The sequence below is a fragment of the Diaphorina citri genome, unplaced genomic scaffold (assembly GCF_000475195.1).
Source record: "Diaphorina citri unplaced genomic scaffold, Diaci psyllid genome assembly version 1.1 scaffold1430, whole genome shotgun sequence".
Lineage (NCBI taxonomy): Eukaryota > Metazoa > Arthropoda > Insecta > Hemiptera > Psyllidae > Diaphorina > Diaphorina citri.
This window is the reverse complement of record NW_007378856.1, coordinates 1-20,446: the sequence shown is the minus strand read 5'-3', so window position 1 is coordinate 20,446 and position 20,446 is coordinate 1. Positions and strand designations below refer to the sequence as shown.

The 20,446-nt window shown below is 36.0% G+C and overlaps 1 protein-coding gene across 1 annotated transcript; it reads left to right on the top strand.

The window, feature by feature from the left end:
- Nucleotides 1–3,463: 3,463 nt before the first annotated feature.
- On the top strand, nt 3,464–13,083 carry LOC113470188 (circumsporozoite protein-like). Its single transcript, XM_026828432.1, has 2 exons — nt 3,464–4,235; nt 12,977–13,083. Exons 1-2 carry the CDS (start codon nt 3,497–3,499, stop codon nt 13,081–13,083), a joined length of 846 nt encoding a protein of 281 aa, XP_026684233.1. The 5' UTR covers nt 3,464–3,496.
- The last annotated feature ends 7,363 nt before the right edge of the window (nt 13,084–20,446 follow it).

The window sequence follows — 20,446 nt, the reverse complement described above, 5'->3', positions numbered from 1 at the left end:
GATATAAAATGCAAAGAAAGAAAGAGAACAGAGAGAGAGAGAGAAAAGGAAGAGAAAGTTCGCGAATTGAACGTTTGACAAGTGAGATATTGTGTGGAGGGAAATTCTAGGCGCGTTTTACCTCCGAGGAAAAATTGCAAGTGTCAACAGTTGAGTCAGTAGACATTTTGCCTTCTTTGCTAAAGTTTCTGATTTTTGAGGCAACATTGCTACCTAGTAGCTAGGAATAGGGAATAGTACTTTGTGTGTTTTATCTATTGTATTTGATATAGGTACCACGTCTCTGACCTGCGTTAGATTAGCGCTGCGTATGGTGAGTATATACTTTCTTTATATCTAGGGGCCAGGCCATGTTCGGATTCCTTTTACATAAAATAGGTACCTACCTACAAATTACCTTTTATTATTTTTCAGCGTCTTCTGATTTGAAGGACTGTTTTAGTCTTTGCCTGTGAATCACAACAAAAAGAGGAACAGAGGGAAATCCAAAATATTCCAATTATCATTTTGTGTTTACACTGTTCTTCTCTTTTTCGTTATTGTCCTTCTTACTCTTGTTCTTCTTTTTACCTATGTACCTATTTCTAAGGTCGTTTCTGTTATGTTAACACTGGATTTTTTTCTTTTACTGCATATTTTTTCCATTTAAAAAATGTTCATATTCCATTTACACTTTTTTCGTGAAGATAAAAAGAAGAAGAGGAAAAAAAGGTACAAGAACCGAAATGGTAACACGAAACTCACATTTAAAATGATAATCAACACCATTTAGAAAATCCATTTCCCCGGTATACCTGCACCTAGGTAGGTAAAGCCACCGACAATAATATCATATTATATTATTCTTTTATTTTTTACACACACAAAAAAATTCTCAACTCTTTGGTCCTCCTGGAAAAATCCATCTCACTCCGAGGGGAGATAAAGGGTAGGTATACAAATATGTTGGGTATTGAAGAAGGAGGAGAGAGAGAGAGAGAGAGAGAGAGAGAGAGAGAGAGAATAGAGAGTTGGGAGACGGAAGGAAACATGTTTGTCGGGGAAATAAAAACAGATCTGATAGATAGGTACTTAAAATTGAAGCACGTACATACCAACCTAACCTTAAACCTAAGCTTACCAGAATTATCATTTTTAATAGGGAGCACACCCACCCTGGGATGCATTCTCTCTCTCTCTCTCTCTCTCTCTCTCTCTCTCTCTTTCCGTTTCAGTCTATCCTCTTTCTTCTTTTTTTCTCTTTCTCTTTTTTATGTCAGAGAAAAAGAGAGTGGTGGTGAAAAGAGATGAAAAAAAGGTGAAACGGTGATCGTCTAAGCTAGGCTAGCTCGATATTGACTTCCAGTACAATCCTGATTCCCCATTGCTAGTGTAGTGTATGTGTTACCTATATGACCTATGTATCCTGGATGATTCCCTCCTACTCTTTTTCCAACTCTTCCGTTTCCTTCTAATACTCCTCTTCCTTCATCTTCTTGTTTTCCTCCTCTTCCTTCATCTTCTTGTTTTCCTCCTCTTCCTTCATCTTCTTGCTTTCCTCCTCTTCCTTCATCTTCTTGCTTTCCTCCTCTTCCTTCATCTTCTTGTTTTCCTCCTCTTCCTTCATCTTCTTGTTTTCCTCCTCTTCCTTCATCTTCTTGTTTTCCTCCTCTTCCTTCATCTTCTTGTTTTCCTCCTGATCCTCCTCCTTCTTGTTTTCCTCCTGCTCCTTCTTCCTATTTCTTCTACCACTTTCTTCATCAAGTTCGTCCTCCTTCCATTTCCGTACTCCTTCATCCGTTCGTTTTATTGCGTTCACCTCTCTTTACTTTACCCTTCCAATTCTACTTTTTTTTATTCGCCAGTTCATCAAACACATTGAGAGACTCACAAGTTCCCTCAAGAGGGATTTACAAGAGGAAGATAATATGTTTTATTATTCTCACTGCGTCTCTGTCTTCCTCCTCGTCTTCTCTTTGAACAATTTCTTCCCTCATCCCATTGTCTCCTCTGTCACTTTCTTTCCTTCATCCATTTCTTCTCCTCCCTATTCTCCTCATAGTTGCGTACTCAGCTATCCATTCTTCATTTACAGGGTGGCGCTCTTCTCTTAGAGATATTTACTTCACTTGATGTTCTGTGATCCCAAGGGGCGACGTAGGACATTAACAGAAGAGCCCATACTGGTACAAGATGAAATAGAAAGTGTTATCATTTATTAGGAGTAGGTATTTTACTTGTAGTTTTTTTTTACACTAATTAATAGGTAGATAATAAAAAAAAGACATACCTAAAAATAAAAATGAAATTGATGATGGTGAAATTGCAGGCGCTGGCGAATAATATGAAACCATCATATAAAAGCAATGGTAGGTAATACATATAATAATAAAAGAGTACCTAGAACACTAGAAGTTAGAACTGAGTATTCTAATCAGTGACGCCTTCCCCATGGAACCTATAGTGAAACACCACTTCCCTTCACCTATAGTGAAACACCACTTCCCTTCACCTATAGTGAAACACCACTTCCCTTCACCTATAGTGAAATACCACTTCCCTTCACCTATAGTGAAACACCACTTCCCTTCACCTATAGTGAAACACCATTTCCCTTCACCTATAGTGAAACACCACTTCCCTTCACCTATAGTGAAACACCACTTCCTTTCACCTATAGTGAAACACCACTTCCCTTCCTCTCCACGGTTCTTCTCACGTTCCTACCTACATACGAGTTACCAAACAATACGAGTTACCAAACAATACGAGTTACCAAAGGTCATTATTCAAAACCTGGATTCTAAGACCACCAGCAGATAGGCACATACATAAATAATTATAAGAGTAGATCTGTCACATGACAGGTTTCAGCAGAACCTTCTCCAGCTTTCTCGGTCTTGGGCATCATTCTTCATTTGTTCATAAGTCCTTCCTCTTAAGATATCTGTCAGCATACCAAACTTCCTTCTTCCTCTTGATTTACTCCCTTCGAATTTTATCTCCATGATTTTTCTTTGAATACAATCTCTTCTTAGGATGTGTCCGACCCAGCTTGCTTTTCTCTTCTTTATTGTCTTCATTATATAGTTCATTCTTCATCCACTCTTCTCAACACTTCCTCATTCCTTATTTTGTCCGACCATTTGATGTTCTCCATTCTTCTCCATAATCCATAACCACATTTCGAAGCTTTCTAGATAGTTTTCTTCTTTCTTTCTTAGTGTCCATGTCTCTGACCCATAAAGCATTTCGCGAATCTTTTCCTCAGTTGCAAGGGTATTCTTCGAGCCGTCAATATAAATCTATCTATATTATAGATACTGTATGTATATAAGTTCATAGCGTCTCCTCTGAAAAATATCACGACACATAACTGATTCTAATAAAATTACACCATAAAATATTTGATGAGCTCATGACTCATAGTCACTGATAACTCATAGGTAACTTAGGCTAGATGTATAATTACTCGATATGTTCAGTTTCTGGTTTCATTTTGTATCAGTTGTAAAACATGAAGGTGCTTCATCTTATACTAAGTGTGGTTCCATTTCTCACTTTCACACAAGTGTCAGCTCGACAATCCTCCTCTGATATAAGTGTTCGCTATGCAGCCATTATTGTTACTCACAGATATAGTACAATATTCAAACAACGCTTTCGGAAATACATTTCAAACGTGAAAAATCTTGGATCACTTGGTAAGAAGAACTATTCCTTGAAAAGTTTCAAGTTGGGTCTTGTTGCTAAAAAATTGAATGTGGATTGCTACATTGTATTCGAAAATGCTCTGACATCCTATGACATTTATAAAAATGTAAAACTCCTCAATAAGAGTGAATGTGTTATTAATGACCAAACACTTGACAAAACGGTTGTGGGTTTTAAACGAAAAAATCGATCACGTGCACAAAGAATCAGATCTAAAAATCGAAAAATCAAGCAAAGACAAAATATAATAGTTCTAATAAACTCAAGAAAGGATACAATGTTACTAGCCCAAGAACGAAATAGGGCAAAAAAAGTGTATAACTCTACCTCAAGAAATGAAGAAAGAAATGAAGAAAATAATGCCCCAAAGAAAAAATACTATTCTCAAATAAATAATAATCCAAAGAACAGTTACAACTTTACCCCAGGCCGTCGAGATAATAGTATAAAGTCGAAGATGGGATATAACGCTATCCCAGGCAATCAAGGTAATAGTAAGCCTAATAAAGGATATATCACTACCCCAAGCAGTCAAGGTAATGGTAACCCTTATAAAGGATATAACACTCTAACAGGCAATCAAGGTAATAGAAACCCTAATAAATTATTTAACACTATAATAGGCAATCAAGGTAATGGTCAGCCTAATAAAGGATATAACACTATAACAGGCAATCAAGGTAATAGTAAGCCTAATAATGGATATAACACTCTAAGAGGCAATCAAGGTAATGGTAAGCCTAATAATAATGGATTTAACACTATAACAGTCAATCAAGGTAATAGTAAGCCTAATAAATTATTTAACACTATAATAGGCAATCAAGGTAATGGTCAGCCTAATAAAGGATATAACACTATAACAGGCAATCAAGGTAATAGTAAGCCTAATAATGGATATAACACTCTAAGAGGCAATCAAGGTAATGGTAAGCCTAATAATAATGGATTTAACACTATAACAGTCAATCAAGGTAATAGTAAGCCTAATAAATTATTTAACACTATCCCAAGCAGTCAAGGTAATGGTAACCCTAATAAAGGATATAACACTATAACAGGCAATCAAGGTAATAGTAACCCTAATAAAGGATATATCACTACCCCAAGCAGTCAAGGTAATGGTAACCCTAATAAAGGATATAACACTCTAACAGGCAATCAAGGTAATAGTAACCCTAATAAATTATTTAACACTATAACAGGCAATCAAGGTAATGGTCAGCCTAATAAAGGATATAACACTATAACAGGCAATCAAGGTAATAGTAAGCCTAATAATGGATATGACACTATAACAGGCAATCAAGGTAATAGTAATCCTAATAAGGGATATATTAACACTACCCCAGATAGTCAAGGTAATAGTCAGTCTAATAAAGGATATATCACTACCCCAGGCAATCGAGGTAGTATTTAGTAAGCCTAAGTAAGGATTTAACACTACCCCGGCCAGTCAAGGTAATATTAAGTCGAAGACAGGATAAAACCTCTAATCAAGATAATAAATTAAAATTGAAACATTTAAAACACTAGCTATTTTTTACTTTTCTCTGTATCGATGCAATCTGGGTCTGTTCTTTTGCCACTGTTGTTCTTCTACTAATGATTCTTTGTCCTGTGAATCCTGTGACAAAATAAATTCTCAAAACAATAATTGAAGCCGGGGGCCACAAAGTGATTTTAAACTCGATTGAAGGTTTAATCAATGTGCTTGGTTGATTTTTAAAAATTTCAAAGTTTTCAGCCAATTACCTAGATTGCTTGAACCAAGATAAAAACCTAAACGGAGTTTAATTTAAACTAACTTTGTGGAACCCGGCCTTATTATTGTTTTAAATCGTAGGTACCTATGTACATAATATGTTAAATGATTCTGTTTACTATAGAACATAAAAATAAGCATCATTCAATAGGATAAGGAAAGTCGTGTGATGTTCACACCAGATTTTTATATTATACAGATATTCTCTCTCCCCCCCCTCTCTCTCTCTCTCTCTGTTTTTAATGGTTTGACAATGGAATTATAAAAAAATTCCTTGATATACAAGGTGTCCTGTAAGCGCTAGGTCGCGGGTTCGATTCTCGCGCCCGGGGCGAGCTTTATTCTTAAGAGAAGATATATAGGTAATATTAGGTTTGGTCGTTCTTCCTCTCTTGTCCTCTTCCGTTGAGTTGGTATACATATATAGTTCCCTCTATATCACATCTCTTGCCATAAGGAGGGCTGAGGATAGAAATGAGTTCCAAGCTCTCTCTTGATGTATCTACCTAGGTAGATATTGCAATTTTGTTTCTTCCATTTCACACAGTAGGTATATATGTAGCTGTAGCCATCTACATTATATTTATACCTACCTGTATGATTACTATATGTATTTTATATATATTATCATCGTTGTTATATGTACATTGTTTCATCTCCTCTCTTCCTTTGATAACGAATATAGCGATGGTTATTTTCATTTCTGGGCAATTTTATATCTACTTTAAGACCTTGACAAATATTTGCCAGTGGATGTGTACATTTAGATTGATGAATAAAGAAAATCTTTTCGTAAAATATATCCACCAATGTGTCCAACAAGAGGAGGCGTTTGGGGGAGAGGATTATTTGGATGTTAGGGTTTATCATTTTGTGGTTTGAGAAACAATTTGAAGTATCTATGTACCTTACTTTTCAAACTGCTCCGCCAGTGAGGTATCTACATACCAAAAGACACAACATAAAAGATGAAACCAGTCAAGCTGACATTTTCTTCTTCTCCTCAATGTTGTGTTTGGTATCTATGTATCTGGAAGGATAACCATCAGGACACTTGCTGCTAAGTACTCAGGCTCGTGTGAAGAATAATAGAGATTAAACCATTGCAGTTAAGGGTTAAGGGCCATAAAAAGAACGAAGAAGAAACTTTGTTTGGTGATTTGGTGATCCTGGATCATTGGGGTATAGTTTGATCTTTTACCTTGAAAAGTTATGCCAAAGTTGAACTTTTTATCAATGGAGAAAAAAATAAATATTGTATATTAGGAACATAAATAATACATAGGTATAGGTAGGTACCTACAACTCTTGTTTCAGTTTCAATAAACATGCTATTCACGTTCTTGCCTCAAATTCAAATCAAATGCAAAAAATGTAGATTTTACAAAAAAAAAAAAAAAAAAAAAAAAAAAAAATTTTAAAAAAAAAAAAAAAAAAAAACATGCTGTTAGATTAACAGGCCTTGCAGGGGCTGACAATTGGTGAAATCCACTGAAGGAAAACAGATTCGGAATCCGTCTCTGTTCGAAGGCAATCATTGGCGGGAGTGAATAAGTTTCCGTGTGTATATATTTATTTGACGTTTCCTGCAGGATAAAAGCAGAATATTTTGTTCACAATATTCTCGCCTGTGAAGATTCAATATTATTCGAAAAGAAGATGAGAGACGCGTGGAAGAAAGTAATAATACGATGATAATGCAGTGCCGATGGCGTGGAGTGATGAGGAAATCCAAACTCATATAGGACACATTACTGAGGAACTGCTGGATATAGTGGAAATAAAGATGTGCCACGATCTGTCATAAAAGAATGCTTTAATACTGATGCTGACAGATAACTTGATTGAAGACACGGAAAGTAGGTATTAAGTATACATAAGTTAGTTAATATGTAGTTGCAATGCAACTAACTACCTCATGAGCATGAGGAACGTGATGAAAGAGGAAAAAGATCTGCACAAACGGGAGTTGTAAGGTAACATAATAATATGAGATTGATATTGAATATTAAGAATACAGAGGAGGAGAAGAAAAAAAAAGAAGAAGAAGAAGAAGAAGAAGAAGAAGAAGAAGAAGAAGAAGAAGAAGAAGAAGAAGAAGAAGAAGAAGAAGAAGAACCTATGATGATCGGAGACTTTAGTATACAATCTCCCAAACCTCCTTTACATCTACGCCACTCGTTATGGTTCAAAGGAAAAGAAATACGAGAGAAAGATATAAAATGCAAAGAAAGAAAGAGAACAGAGAGAGAGAGAGAAAAGGAAGAGAAAGTTCGCGAATTGAACGTTTGACAAGTGAGATATTGTGTGGAGGGAAATTCTAGGCGCGTTTTACCTCCGAGGAAAAATTGCAAGTGTCAACAGTTGAGTCAGTAGACATTTTGCCTTCTTTGCTAAAGTTTCTGATTTTTGAGGCAACATTGCTACCTAGTAGCTAGGAATAGGGAATAGTACTTTGTGTGTTTTATCTATTGTATTTGATATAGGTACCACGTCTCTGACCTGCGTTAGATTAGCGCTGCGTATGGTGAGTATATACTTTCTTTATATCTAGGGGCCAGGCCATGTTCGGATTCCTTTTACATAAAATAGGTACCTACCTACAAATTACCTTTTATTATTTTTCAGCGTCTTCTGATTTGAAGGACTGTTTTAGTCTTTGCCTGTGAATCACAACAAAAAGAGGAACAGAGGGAAATCCAAAATATTCCAATTATCATTTTGTGTTTACACTGTTCTTCTCTTTTTCGTTATTGTCCTTCTTACTCTTGTTCTTCTTTTTACCTATGTACCTATTTCTAAGGTCGTTTCTGTTATGTTAACACTGGATTTTTTTCTTTTACTGCATATTTTTTCCATTTAAAAAATGTTCATATTCCATTTACACTTTTTTCGTGAAGATAAAAAGAAGAAGATTATATAATACTATTAAATTTCGTTCTTTTGATTTTTTCCTTGGGGGTTCAATGAACCATTGAACCTACAGAGAAACCGCTACTGATTTTTTCCATTTAAAAAATGTTCATATTTACACTTTTTTCGTAAAGATAAAAAGAAGAAGAGGGAAAAAAAGGTACAAGAACCGAAATGGTAACACGAAACTCACATTTAAAATGATAATCAACACCATTTAGAAAATCCATTTCCCCGGTATACCTGCACCTAGGTAGGTAAAGCCACCGACAATAATATCATATTATATTATTCTTTTATTTTTTACACACACAAAAAAATTCTCAACTCTTTGGTCCTCCTGGAAAAATCCATCTCACTCCGAGGGGAGATAAAGGGTAGGTATACAAATATGTTAATGATAATCAACACCATTTAGAAAATCCATTTCCCCGGTATACCTGCACCTAGGTAGGTAAAGCCACCGACAATAATATCATATTATTATTCTTTTATTTTTTTACACACACAAAAAAATTCTCAACTCTTTGGTCCTCCTGGAAAAATCCGTCTCACTCCGAGGGGAGATAAAGGGTATACAAATACCTATGTTGGGTATTGAAGAAGGAGGAGAGAGAGAGAGAGAGAGAGAGAGAGAGAGAGAGAGAATAGAGAGTTGGGAGACGGAAGGAAACATGTTTGTCGGGGAAATAAAAACAGATCTGATAGGTACTTAAAATTGAAGCACGTACATACCAACCTAACCTTAAACCTAAGCTTACCAGAATTATCATTTTTAATAGGGAGCACACCCAGTACACCCACCCTGGGATGCATTCTCTCTCTCTCTCTTACTCTCTCTCTTTCCGTTTCAGTCTATCCTCTTTCTTCTTTTTTTCTCTTTCTCTTTTTTATGACAGAGAAAAAGAGAGTGGTGGTGAAAAGAGATGAAAAAAAGGTGAAACTTACTTTTTATATACAGATTTTCTCTCCCCCCCCTCTCTCTCTCTCTGTTTTTAATGGTTTGACAATGGAATTACAAAAAACACTTTTGAAAGTTCAGGGTTCCGCAAAGATGTTCACCTTTTGAAAAGGGTTCCGCGGGCCAAACTAATTAAGAAACACTGATCTAAAGTATCAAAATATTTTCATAAATAATTATAATATAGGAGAAAGTAAAGAAAAGAAACAAGAAGTTAATTTCGAACATTTCAAAATTCAGATAATTTTCCCATTAAAAAAAAGCTAAATAAATAAAAAAATAACTTCCCAGTTTCGATTACTTTGGACGTTTTTATAAATATTCATTTCTTTTTTCTCTTGAATTAATTTACTTCAAAAAAAAAAAAAAAAAACTTCTAATGAATTTTGAGCAAAATACCCTCTCCCCCCTTCCCTTCTCTCCTCTACAACAGTCAACAGTTTTTCTAAGTCTTCATTTTCCTCTGAAATTATTTTTCAATCAAGAGTATACACTTATATGTAGGTAATATGTACCTATTTTCCTACCCTAAGGTACCTACCTAGTACCTATGCTACATATTATTTGAAGAAAGTAAAATCTGGTGTGAACATCACATAATAATTAGATAATTACATATATGACTAAATTCTGGGACTAGAAACATGTTGCAATGCAATGATATAGTATAAATTTCAACATGAAACTGTAGGCCAGGCCTATAATAGAGGTGAATATCTATCTACATTCATGAAGTATGGTAGTTTCTGGTATTGGTATCACATACCTGCTACTCTCAATAAACCCTATATTCACCAAACGTAGATAGGTATCTAAACCTACCTAGATAAAACATGGTCGATAAAGAAAGTGAAAGCTATTTAAATTTTCTCCCAAATAAAAAAGAAGCAGCTATCTCTATATTTTATGCGAAAACACAGGAAAACTTTATTGATAGAAGAGATAAAAAATAGTGAATAAAGTTGGAATATATATTTTTTGTACACTCGTGCATTGTAATACCTCCCCCTCTCTGAAATATACTGGATGGTATGTTTTTATCACACGTACCGATACAGGGTGATTCCATGGAAAAGGAAAAAACATTTCTCTTCTGCTAGCTGTTATTATTAGGAATGTGGAATCGGTTATAGAGATCGCAGACCCAAAATCGTCCTAAAAAAGAACTTTGGAAAAACTTTTTGTGTTATTTATTAATTATTATGCAATAAATAAATAAAATCATCAAATACCTAACTACCTGTAAAAAGAAAAATATTGGTAAGTAGGTACCTACTTGATAGAATACATATATATTTTTTTAAATAATAATTATTATTTATATTTGTTTTCGTATTAATTATAATTATAAATAATAATAGTATCATCCGAGGTCAATAAATAAATAAATATCTATAAAAATAACAATAAAACAAACTTCTTGTAATTCTTATAGTGCATCCGGTACAGAAAACATTACAAAGTTTTCTTGGATAAACTATGTATAAGATACATGGCTTAAGTTGCTGAAATATCGGAACCCAGAAATAAGAAAACTTTCTAAATTTCTAATTGCTTCGGGTCTGGAATTTATGTTTTTCTGGGTCTACAAAATAGGTCAACTATAAATACCAGGAAGTCTAAATGTATTTAGGTACCTACTGGAATTATATAGTTTTTTTTCTTTTTTTTTACCGAGTTTCAGATGGCCATTTCGCCATCATCAGTGTTTGAATTGTTTTACCAAGTGTGTGTACGTACCATCAAAACAGGTTAATAGAAACTTATTCCATTAATTTATTTAACACTACATTATTCTGTCCGCAAAGGGTTCAATCTGCTTCAAAACAAAAGAATAAGAGTAAGACCACAAGTCCTTATCCTTAGGAGATTTTAATTGAGTCAATACCTATAGCTAGAAATTATATTACCACTCCGTGTTTTACTTTATTTTGGCATCATCAATACACCAATCAGCTATTGCCATAGGAACAACAACAAGATGACCTTAACCTATCAAGAGCGAAAATAACTTGGAATTTTTTTTTTAATTCACAGACTGAAAATTTTGTTGTTTTTGTCTTGTGTGTACGTAACTTTAGCAGAAGAAGATATTTTCATTCTTCATCAGATTTTTCTTCTCTCTTTTGTTTTGTATTATTTCTCTCTTATTTTTTCCCCAATATTTCACTATTTTCATACAAAACTTTTTGTTTTTATTATTTTTTATTGAACTGATAACTGATTTCTTCCTCTTCTCCTTCTCATGACTTATTTTCTTTCACATTTCAGACGTAGAACATTTATTTCTATACAAACTCTGCTTATTTTTATTGTCTTCAGCAATCTATTATATTATTTTCTTCCATTTGTCGTACCCAGAACTGTTTTTCACATAGGTATTGTTGTTCAAAACTTTGCGGTTTATTATCAGCTTATAAATAAAAGTCATATGTACCTACATAGATACTACTCCCATCAGGTAGACGACACACAGTTATGCTCAATAAAGTTATGATTATGATGTAATGACTGTCGAGTATTGAGGATTATATACTCAACTAATTAAAATAGGTATTTAATATTTAACTAGGTACTTTTTTTGTACCTAAATAAGGCTCGCACCCTGTAGGTACATATATCCCATGGTTAGATCAAGAGCCGAGTCCACACTATACTTGTTTCAAGTACTTCAATACAGATAATAAAATAATACTTATGTATATGCAAACCAAGAGCCACTTCCCCTCCCACCACATACACACTTGAGACTAGCCCCTCCCCTAACACTCTTCCTACCATCTTGTCCACCCCAATTCCTACTATTCCTCCTTCCCTCCCCTTTTCCTACCATCCAGTCCTTCTCCAACCCCCCCACTCCTCTTCCCCTCCCTCCTATACCCCCCTCATTTCAGACCTAACCCCCCTCCCTCCTATGTAGGTATACAGTAGAACCCCGATTTTATGAACTAATTTATTGGGACCAAGGGTAGTTCATAAAATCGGTGTTCCATATAAAAGTTCATATAATCGAGGTTAGATTAGAAAACAAAAAATCAAATCAAGAATAATAATAAACTGAATATTAAACAAATTAGGTAGGTACATAGGTACTGATTTTCTCTAATCATCACGATCGAATAAACTACGGGCTAAAAAAATTCCGGAGGGACGGGCCCAGCTTGTTCTCTTTTACTGAAGGCCACAGACTCCGAAAATTTGGAGCATCCCTTTCCCGGTACATCACTGTTCGGCCCCCCCCCCCCCCCCCTCGACAAAATCCTGGATACGGCTCTGGGGTACGTATACTCTCTGTCGGTGTATTGTCACGTAGTAAAGCCCCATATACTTCTATATTAGTCCCACTATCCGTGCCCCATATACACCATGTATTATTAGTCCCACTATCCGTGCCCCATATACACTATGTATTATTAGTCCCACTATATTACACTATTATAGTCCCAACAATATCCGTTATCCGTTCAAGTCACGCTCCAGTCACTCTGGTACGTTTGACCAACGCAAATGATTTTACAGGCAATGAAGGTAGAAACACACTGTCCTTACATCACGTGAGCTCATGTGACATGAGGGCAGTGAGTTTCTGCTTACATGCACTATGGCGGGAATCGGTATCACTACCCCAAGCAGTCAAGGTAATGGTAACCCTAATAAAGGATATAACACTATAACAGGCAATCAAGGTAATAGTAACCCTAACAAAGGATGTATCACTACCCCAAGCAGTCAAGGTAATGGTAACCCTTAACTCATTTTCAGTCACTTTGAAAATTTCCAGTCCGTAGATACCTTCACAGATATGATGAGTTGGGATGGGGTAGGATATACCTACCTGCCTACTCCCTCCTATTCCCAACAACTCCTGTGGAAGTAAACTTTGTGTAGGTAACATTGTCTCCCTCCATCCATTATCTTCCTTCCTTCCAACCTTCATCTTCCTCCCCCTTCCTCCCCTGGTCCATCTTTAGTCCTTCTCTTGCCCTCTCTCTCTCTCTCTCTCTTTCTATTCTCCTCCCGTTCTTTCTCTCTCTCTCTCTCTCTCTCTTTCTATTCTCCTCCCGTTCTTTCTCTCTCTCTCTCTTTCTCCTTTTTCTCTCTCTCTTCAAACTTTAACTTTGATGATGGAGGCTTAATTCCCTCAGGAGCATGTAGATTTGTAGAATTAGAATACTGACCTTAAAGTACCTACACTACAGTCACTATCACTACACTACACTACAGTCACTATCACTATCACTAAACTACACTACAGTCACTATCACTACACTACAGTCACTATCACTATCACTACATTCATAACAGTACAATAATAATGTGAGAGTGGAAATGCAGTTCGGTAATTTAGACATCTCCACCAGATACCGAAGATATTTTTGTTTTACTTTTCAGAGGTTTGATAAAGGGAACTGTGACTGCCAAGGTCTTCATCCAAATAGCGAAGAGAGAAGGAAGACAGGATAGGAGAAGCGTGGTCTAAATTCAAGTGTAGGGCGTGTAGGGCACTAATTTCCATCATCCATGCTTCTTCATGGATTGGCATATTTTTCGGATCTGAATGGGATAAAAAGGGATTTAGGGATTTTTAACCATTTTAAGGGATAATAATTTTTATTTATCTAATAGAAATACATTAATTATTTATTTAAAGTCAATATTTAAGGGTATTGGAGTGAAATTTCGAGTGTATGGCCGCCATACACGCCCTACATGGACGCTACGCCACTGGGAGAAAGCCATTCCGAGAACATAACCTTGTCTGTTTAGGATAATGTTCGAACCGGGGGGGAATCGAACCCGCGACCTAGCGTTTACAAGGCAGACGTGCTCCAAGGTAACTAGACTGGCACTGAAGAGATTCATAAAACGAAAACGCACGCACTTGGCTAAGCAAAACGACGTACTCAAAGGTAAAAGGGTGGAAATATTTTTGACTTGAGAGATATGGCCTTTGTTTTTTGTGAAATGCATCCTCTGATAACGCTTGATGTGTATGAATTCGAGTGAATAATTTCTCTTTCCCTGAATTAGCAGGAATACCTCTGCTCCAGGCCATTATATTACTGGGGTAGAAGATTGGCTGTATAGGTAACTTGCGTACTATTTCAATTTTAACCTTCTATAAGTTGCGTACTAAAATGAAAAAAAAGATGTCCAACTTGCGTACTGGGTCTTTTTTGTTTATTTTTCAAAAGGTTGAGGGATTTTTTTTTTTTACGTGGGACAAAAACATTCCCCTGTTTTCCTAATTTTGCTCAAATAATTAAGAAGTCCTCTTTATTTATGTTTCCTAACCCTATACTACTAAACCCAATAACACACAAAAAGTTGATCATTTCTGAAAGTTCTTTTCACGTTCTACCTAACCCTATCATTCCAAGGAAGTTGATCATATTTTGCGCAAGTTCTTTTCGCATTCTAGAATTATTTCGTGGGATATAATAAGGGATTTTTTTCTGTGGGACCAAATTTTGAGAGGTATTTTTTCTCAGTCTACCTGGTTTTTCCAGTACGCAAGTAGTACATCTTTAGTACGGAAAGTAGTACTGTATACCTGAAAATTCAGTACGCAAGTAGTAAACACCGAGAAGATTTAGGAAGATTGAGAGGGGTATAGGAACTATGCTGATCATGTAGATTAAGTATAGTAACAGAAAGAGAGAGAGAGAAAGAGAAAGAGAAAGAGAGAGAGAGAGAGAAAGATTAGAGAGAGAGAGAGATAATCAAATATGGTGCTTGAAACAAGCAAGTTCACCAGCCTATCTACCTTAATAGCACGTCAGTCTTGAAAATGCCAATTTCCATCCGGGACGAGCTTCATCCTAAACAGATAAGGCTCGTTCTCGGAACAGATAAGGCTCGTTCTCGGAGCTTTGTGCTATCCTGTCCTCCTCTTCTCTTGGATTTCAGGACGATAAGACCTCCGGTGAGTCTGTTGTTATCGTTCCCTCTACGTTATGTAAGGGAGTATCAATCAGGATTGCCAGGATAGTTGAAGGGGTATGCTATGATGCAACATGCAACAACATGATTATTGATATTGGCTAGAAGCCATCGCATCGTAATGACGAATACATCTCATGTGAAATATATAATGTACCTATGTACATACCTACACATTCTATGCTATGTATACTTTTAGACCAAGGGAAGAAAAGCATGTAGGTACGTCATGTAGGTTCCACAGATGAGAGATATAGATACATAGGTAGATAATAACTTGTATTGTAGGAAGATAGATGCGAGTAGTCTGGCTGGGGGACTTCAAGATTTACCTGATAGGTAATCGTGACACTTTTTTTTTGGCTTTAACGCTCTTATAATTTAGATTTGTCCTTCATGATTATATGTATATGTATGTACATACTTGATAGGAGAATTTGGCGGTCTCCACCGCCATCAGTTCAAAATTAAATTAATAACTCGTTAGAATGGACAATGGAAAATAATTATTCTGTCTGTTATTGTGCATTGACAAAACAAATACGTTTAAGTATATACAATAACATATTTTTTGATAACAATAACCGTACAGTCATGAAAACATAATGTGGAATGGTTTTTATTTGAGTTTGACCACGTTATATGTATTATAATGACACTATACAGCCGAGTTTCACATATTCACACAGAAGAATGCGAATTCAAGTAGAAATTATTTCAAAAGCATATTATCATATAATTTATGTGGAAATTCCCATTTTTTTATACCTACATTATATCTCTCTCTCCTATTCTCTCTGTTTTATCGCTCTCTTCCTCTCTAGTTTTGTTTGGTTGTTTTCTGAACTTTCGTGACAGGGTGGGTCACCGCCGAAACCGCCAAAATACATATTATTACTGAACGAACTCTCTATACCAGCCGTGGCTCAATCACAAATATTCGTGGATAAAGGTTACCCGGTATTCACATTCAGGTCGGAGGAGTATGTGTCGCCATTACAAATAGGTACCTATACCCATTCTCGTGGTATGTGACAGAGAAACTTACATATACAAAGCTCGGTGCTCTAACTTTCTTTTATGCTTTTTTTTTATTTTTATATTTTTTAACAAGTAGAAATTACAGTGTGAACTTTACAACAAAATTAGCTGAATTAGCTCCCGATTTACCCAAATTTAATATCATCTACCTACAGCACCTACCACTTACCAATCATGTTTAAATTCCTCTTTATCAAGTTTGATATAGGCCCTATTTAGTTCTATCTTAAACAGTAGAATAAGTAGATACTAGATAATAAGAATCTATCTATTCCTCCAAACGGAATGCCTCTTTACTATAGGTAGCTGTCTAAAGTTCTGAAGTTGCGTTCTTACTACCTATGTGAATTTTGGCACAGTGTGGACCCAGCTTAATTAACCAAACGAATTTAACTTCACCCTGTATATATTTTTACTTTCTCCGTCACTTGTTGCACCCTGTACGGACATAATTTGTGTTTTATACGAAGCTGATGCTCTTTTAAGTTTTTTGTGTGTTTAATTTATGGCCTTTGAAGATGTACTTTTGTTTTTTACTCTGCTTCCTCTCTCTGAAATTTATGTAGATGGGTGCTTGAGTAACAGCACTTTGCATATTTTACACTCCATGCTACCTCTATTATGTTTATGGTTAAGCTCAAGTTTTTTTATTTTATATTTAGACCGAATGGCGACGATAAGTGGAAGACTGGATGTTCTAAATGGGACCATGATGTGCCATGGTACTCTGAAAGTAATTTATTAAAACAATTAGTGCTCTCTATTCTTTCTCTCTCTCTCTCTCTTCTCCTTCCATCTCTCTCTCTCTATCTTTCTCTTCTCCTTTCATCTCTCTCTCTTTCTCTTCTCCTTTCATCTCTCTCTCTCTCTCTTTCTCTTCTCCTTTCATCTCTCTCTCTTTCTCTTCTCTTCCACCTCTCTCTCTCTCTCTTTCTCTTCTCCTTTCATCTCTCTCTCTCTCTCTTTCTCTTCTCCTTCTCTCTCTAATTCTAATGGCTGGAATGGAATGGCTAATTCAACTCTCTAATCTGTCTGCTAGGAATGGCTAATTCAACTCTCTAATCTGTCTGCTTGGAATGGCTAATTCAACTCTCTAATCTGTCTGCTAGGAATGGCTAATTCAACTCTCTAATCTGTCTGCTTGGAATGGCTAATTCAACTCTCTAATCTGTCCGCTTAGAATGGCTAATTCAACTCTCTAATCTGTCTGCTTAGAATGGCTAATTCAACTCTCTAATCTGTTTGGTTGGAATGGCTAATTCAGCTTTGTAATCTGTCTGCTAGGGGAAAAAAAGTAAGAGAGATGTTCAAAAAATACGAACGTTAATGATTTTGGATTTTAAAACGTCCAGAATATGGACATTTCTGTTTGCATATTTTATTTTTACTATGTTTTAGGTTCTCCTCATATGCCATTACATCATTAGGTATTTCATCTTTATAAAATAAAAGTTTTTGACTTGTTTGTGAGGTGACTTCGTACCTATTTACCTATTTTGTAACGAGGTAAACCATACCTGATAAAATTGGTACGCATATTACCTACCTGTGGGCTAGAAATTACACTCGCGCAAAAAAATTACCCGGTTTTTTTTTTATTTCAGGATTTTTTCCCTCGGTCTTAATTTATTTTCAAATTATATTTTTTTTTTTATTATTATTATTTCAGGATTTTTTCCCTCGGTCTTAATTTATTTTCAAATTATATGTTATTTTTCCCTCAGGAGCCATTTTGAACATGAGATTTTTTTATTTTTTATTTAATGAATGTGTGTTTACTCAAGGAGTGAAAATTGGATTTTTTACGTGAAATGTAGGCGCAGGGTTTTTCTTGCGATATACATCAATGTAGCAAAATTGGAATATGCAATCATAAACCTCTAAGTATAGGTTAAAGGTAGGTCTGTAGGTATATCTGCAATATTAGTCTGGTCTGGTCTGATCATCATTATCAGGTATCATAACTCGAGCGTTTCGAATTTAGATTTTTTGAACCTTTGTATGTTTCACCATAACTTCTCAACGGTTGAGATTTGATAGTCCGATGAAATTTGAGAAATCAGTATGTTGAAATATTTAATAGGAAAGTTCCTGATTTTTAGCCCTGATGGCGCCTTTGGAAATCCAGGAGTGGTTGTTCTTCAGACCAAGTTCTACAGTTCACAGAACCATTGCTTAGTCCTTACAAACTGCGAAAGAATTTGTGTGTCAACTGTGTTCCTAGCATTTGAAAACCCAAACAAAAACTCATTAAATTCTGAGAGAGAACACCGGAAAAACTAAAAGTCACACATTTTTTCCGCCCTTTTTTTTAATCCTTTGTCACTTTATTTTTATGTTTCAAAAAGTTCTATCCGTTCTTAGTGGAAAGAAAGAAAGAAAAAAACAATGTCTGCTAGGAATGGCTAATTCAACTCTCTAATCTGTCTGCTAGGGATGGCTATTTCAACTCTCTAATCTGTCTGCTAGGGATGGCTAATTCAACTCTCTAATCTCTCTGCTAGGAATGGCTAATTCAACTCTCTAATCTGTCTGCTAGGGATGGCTAATTCAACTCTCTAATCTGTCTGCTAGGGATGGCTATTTCAACTCTCTAATCTGTCTGCTTGGAATAGCTAATTCAACTCTCTAATCTGTCTACTTGGAATGGCTAATTCAACTCTCTAATCTGTCTGCTAGGGATGGCTATTTCAACTCTCTAATCTGTCTGCTTGGAATGGCTAATTCAACTCTCTAATCTGTCTGCTAGGGAATGGCTAATTCAACTCTCTAATCTGTCTGCTAGGGACGGCTATTTCAACTCTCTAATCTGTCTGCTAGGGAATGGCTAATTCAACTCTCTAATCTGTCTGCTAGGGATGGCTATTTCAACTCTCTAATCTGTCTGCTAGGGATGGCTATTTCAACTCTCTAATCTGTCTGCTTGGAATGGCTGGAAGGGGAGAGAGAGGGGGGGGGGGAGGGGGGGGGGGGGGGGGGGGGGGGGGGAAGGAACAACTTGTTCTTGTGAAGAGATTTGTATAGAAAACAATGCTCAAAGAAATTCTCAAAAATAAAAAATAGATTAAAAAAATAATAAAAACAAATCCCCAGTAATTCGAACATCTTGTCCAGATAAAAATAGATTCGTTTCAGGAAAATACAGACTGCTAATTCAACTCTCTAATCTGTCTGCTTGGAATGGCTAATTCAACTCTCTAATCTGTCTGCTTGGAATGGCTAATTCAACTCTCTAATCAGTCTGCTAGGAATAGCTAATTCAACTCTCTAATCTGTCTGCTAGGAATGGCTAATTCAACTCTCTAATCTGTCTGCTTGGAATGGCTAATTCAACTCTCTAATCTGTCTGCTAGGAATGGCTAATTCAACTCTCTAATCTGTCTGCTTGGAATGGCTAATTCAATTCTCTAATCTCTCTGCTAGGAATGGCTAATTCAACTCTCTAATCTGTCTGCTAGGAATGGCTAATTCAACTCTCTAATCTGTCTGCTAGGAATGGCTAATTCAACTCTCTAATCTCTCTGCTAGGAATGGCTAATTCAACTCTCTAATCTGTCTGCTAGGAATGGCTAATTCAACTCTCTAATCTGTCTGCTAGGAATGGCTAATTCAACTCTCTAATCTGTCTGCTAGGAATGGCTAATTCAACTCTCTAATCTCTCTGCTAGGAATGGCTAATTCAACTCTCTAATCTGTCTGCTAGGGATGGCTATTTCAACTCTCTAATCTGTCTGCTTGGAATGGCTAATTCAACTCTCCAATCTGTCTGCTAGGGATGGCTATTTCAACTCTCTAATCTGTCTGCTTGGAATGGCTAATTCAACTCTCTAATCTGTCTGCTTGGAATGGCTAATTCAACTCTCTAATCTGTCTGCTTGGAATGGCTAATTCAACTCTCTAATCTGTCTGCTAGGGATGGCTATTTCAACTCTCTAATCTGTCTGCTTAGAATGGGTAATTCAACTCTCTAATCTGTCTGCTTGGAATGGCTAATTCAACTCTCTAATCTGTCTGTTTGGAATGGCTAATTCAACTCTCTAATCTGTCTGTTTGGAATGGCTAATTCAACTCTCTAATCTGTCTGCTTGGAATGGCTAATTCAACTCTCTAATCTGTCTGCTTGGAATGGC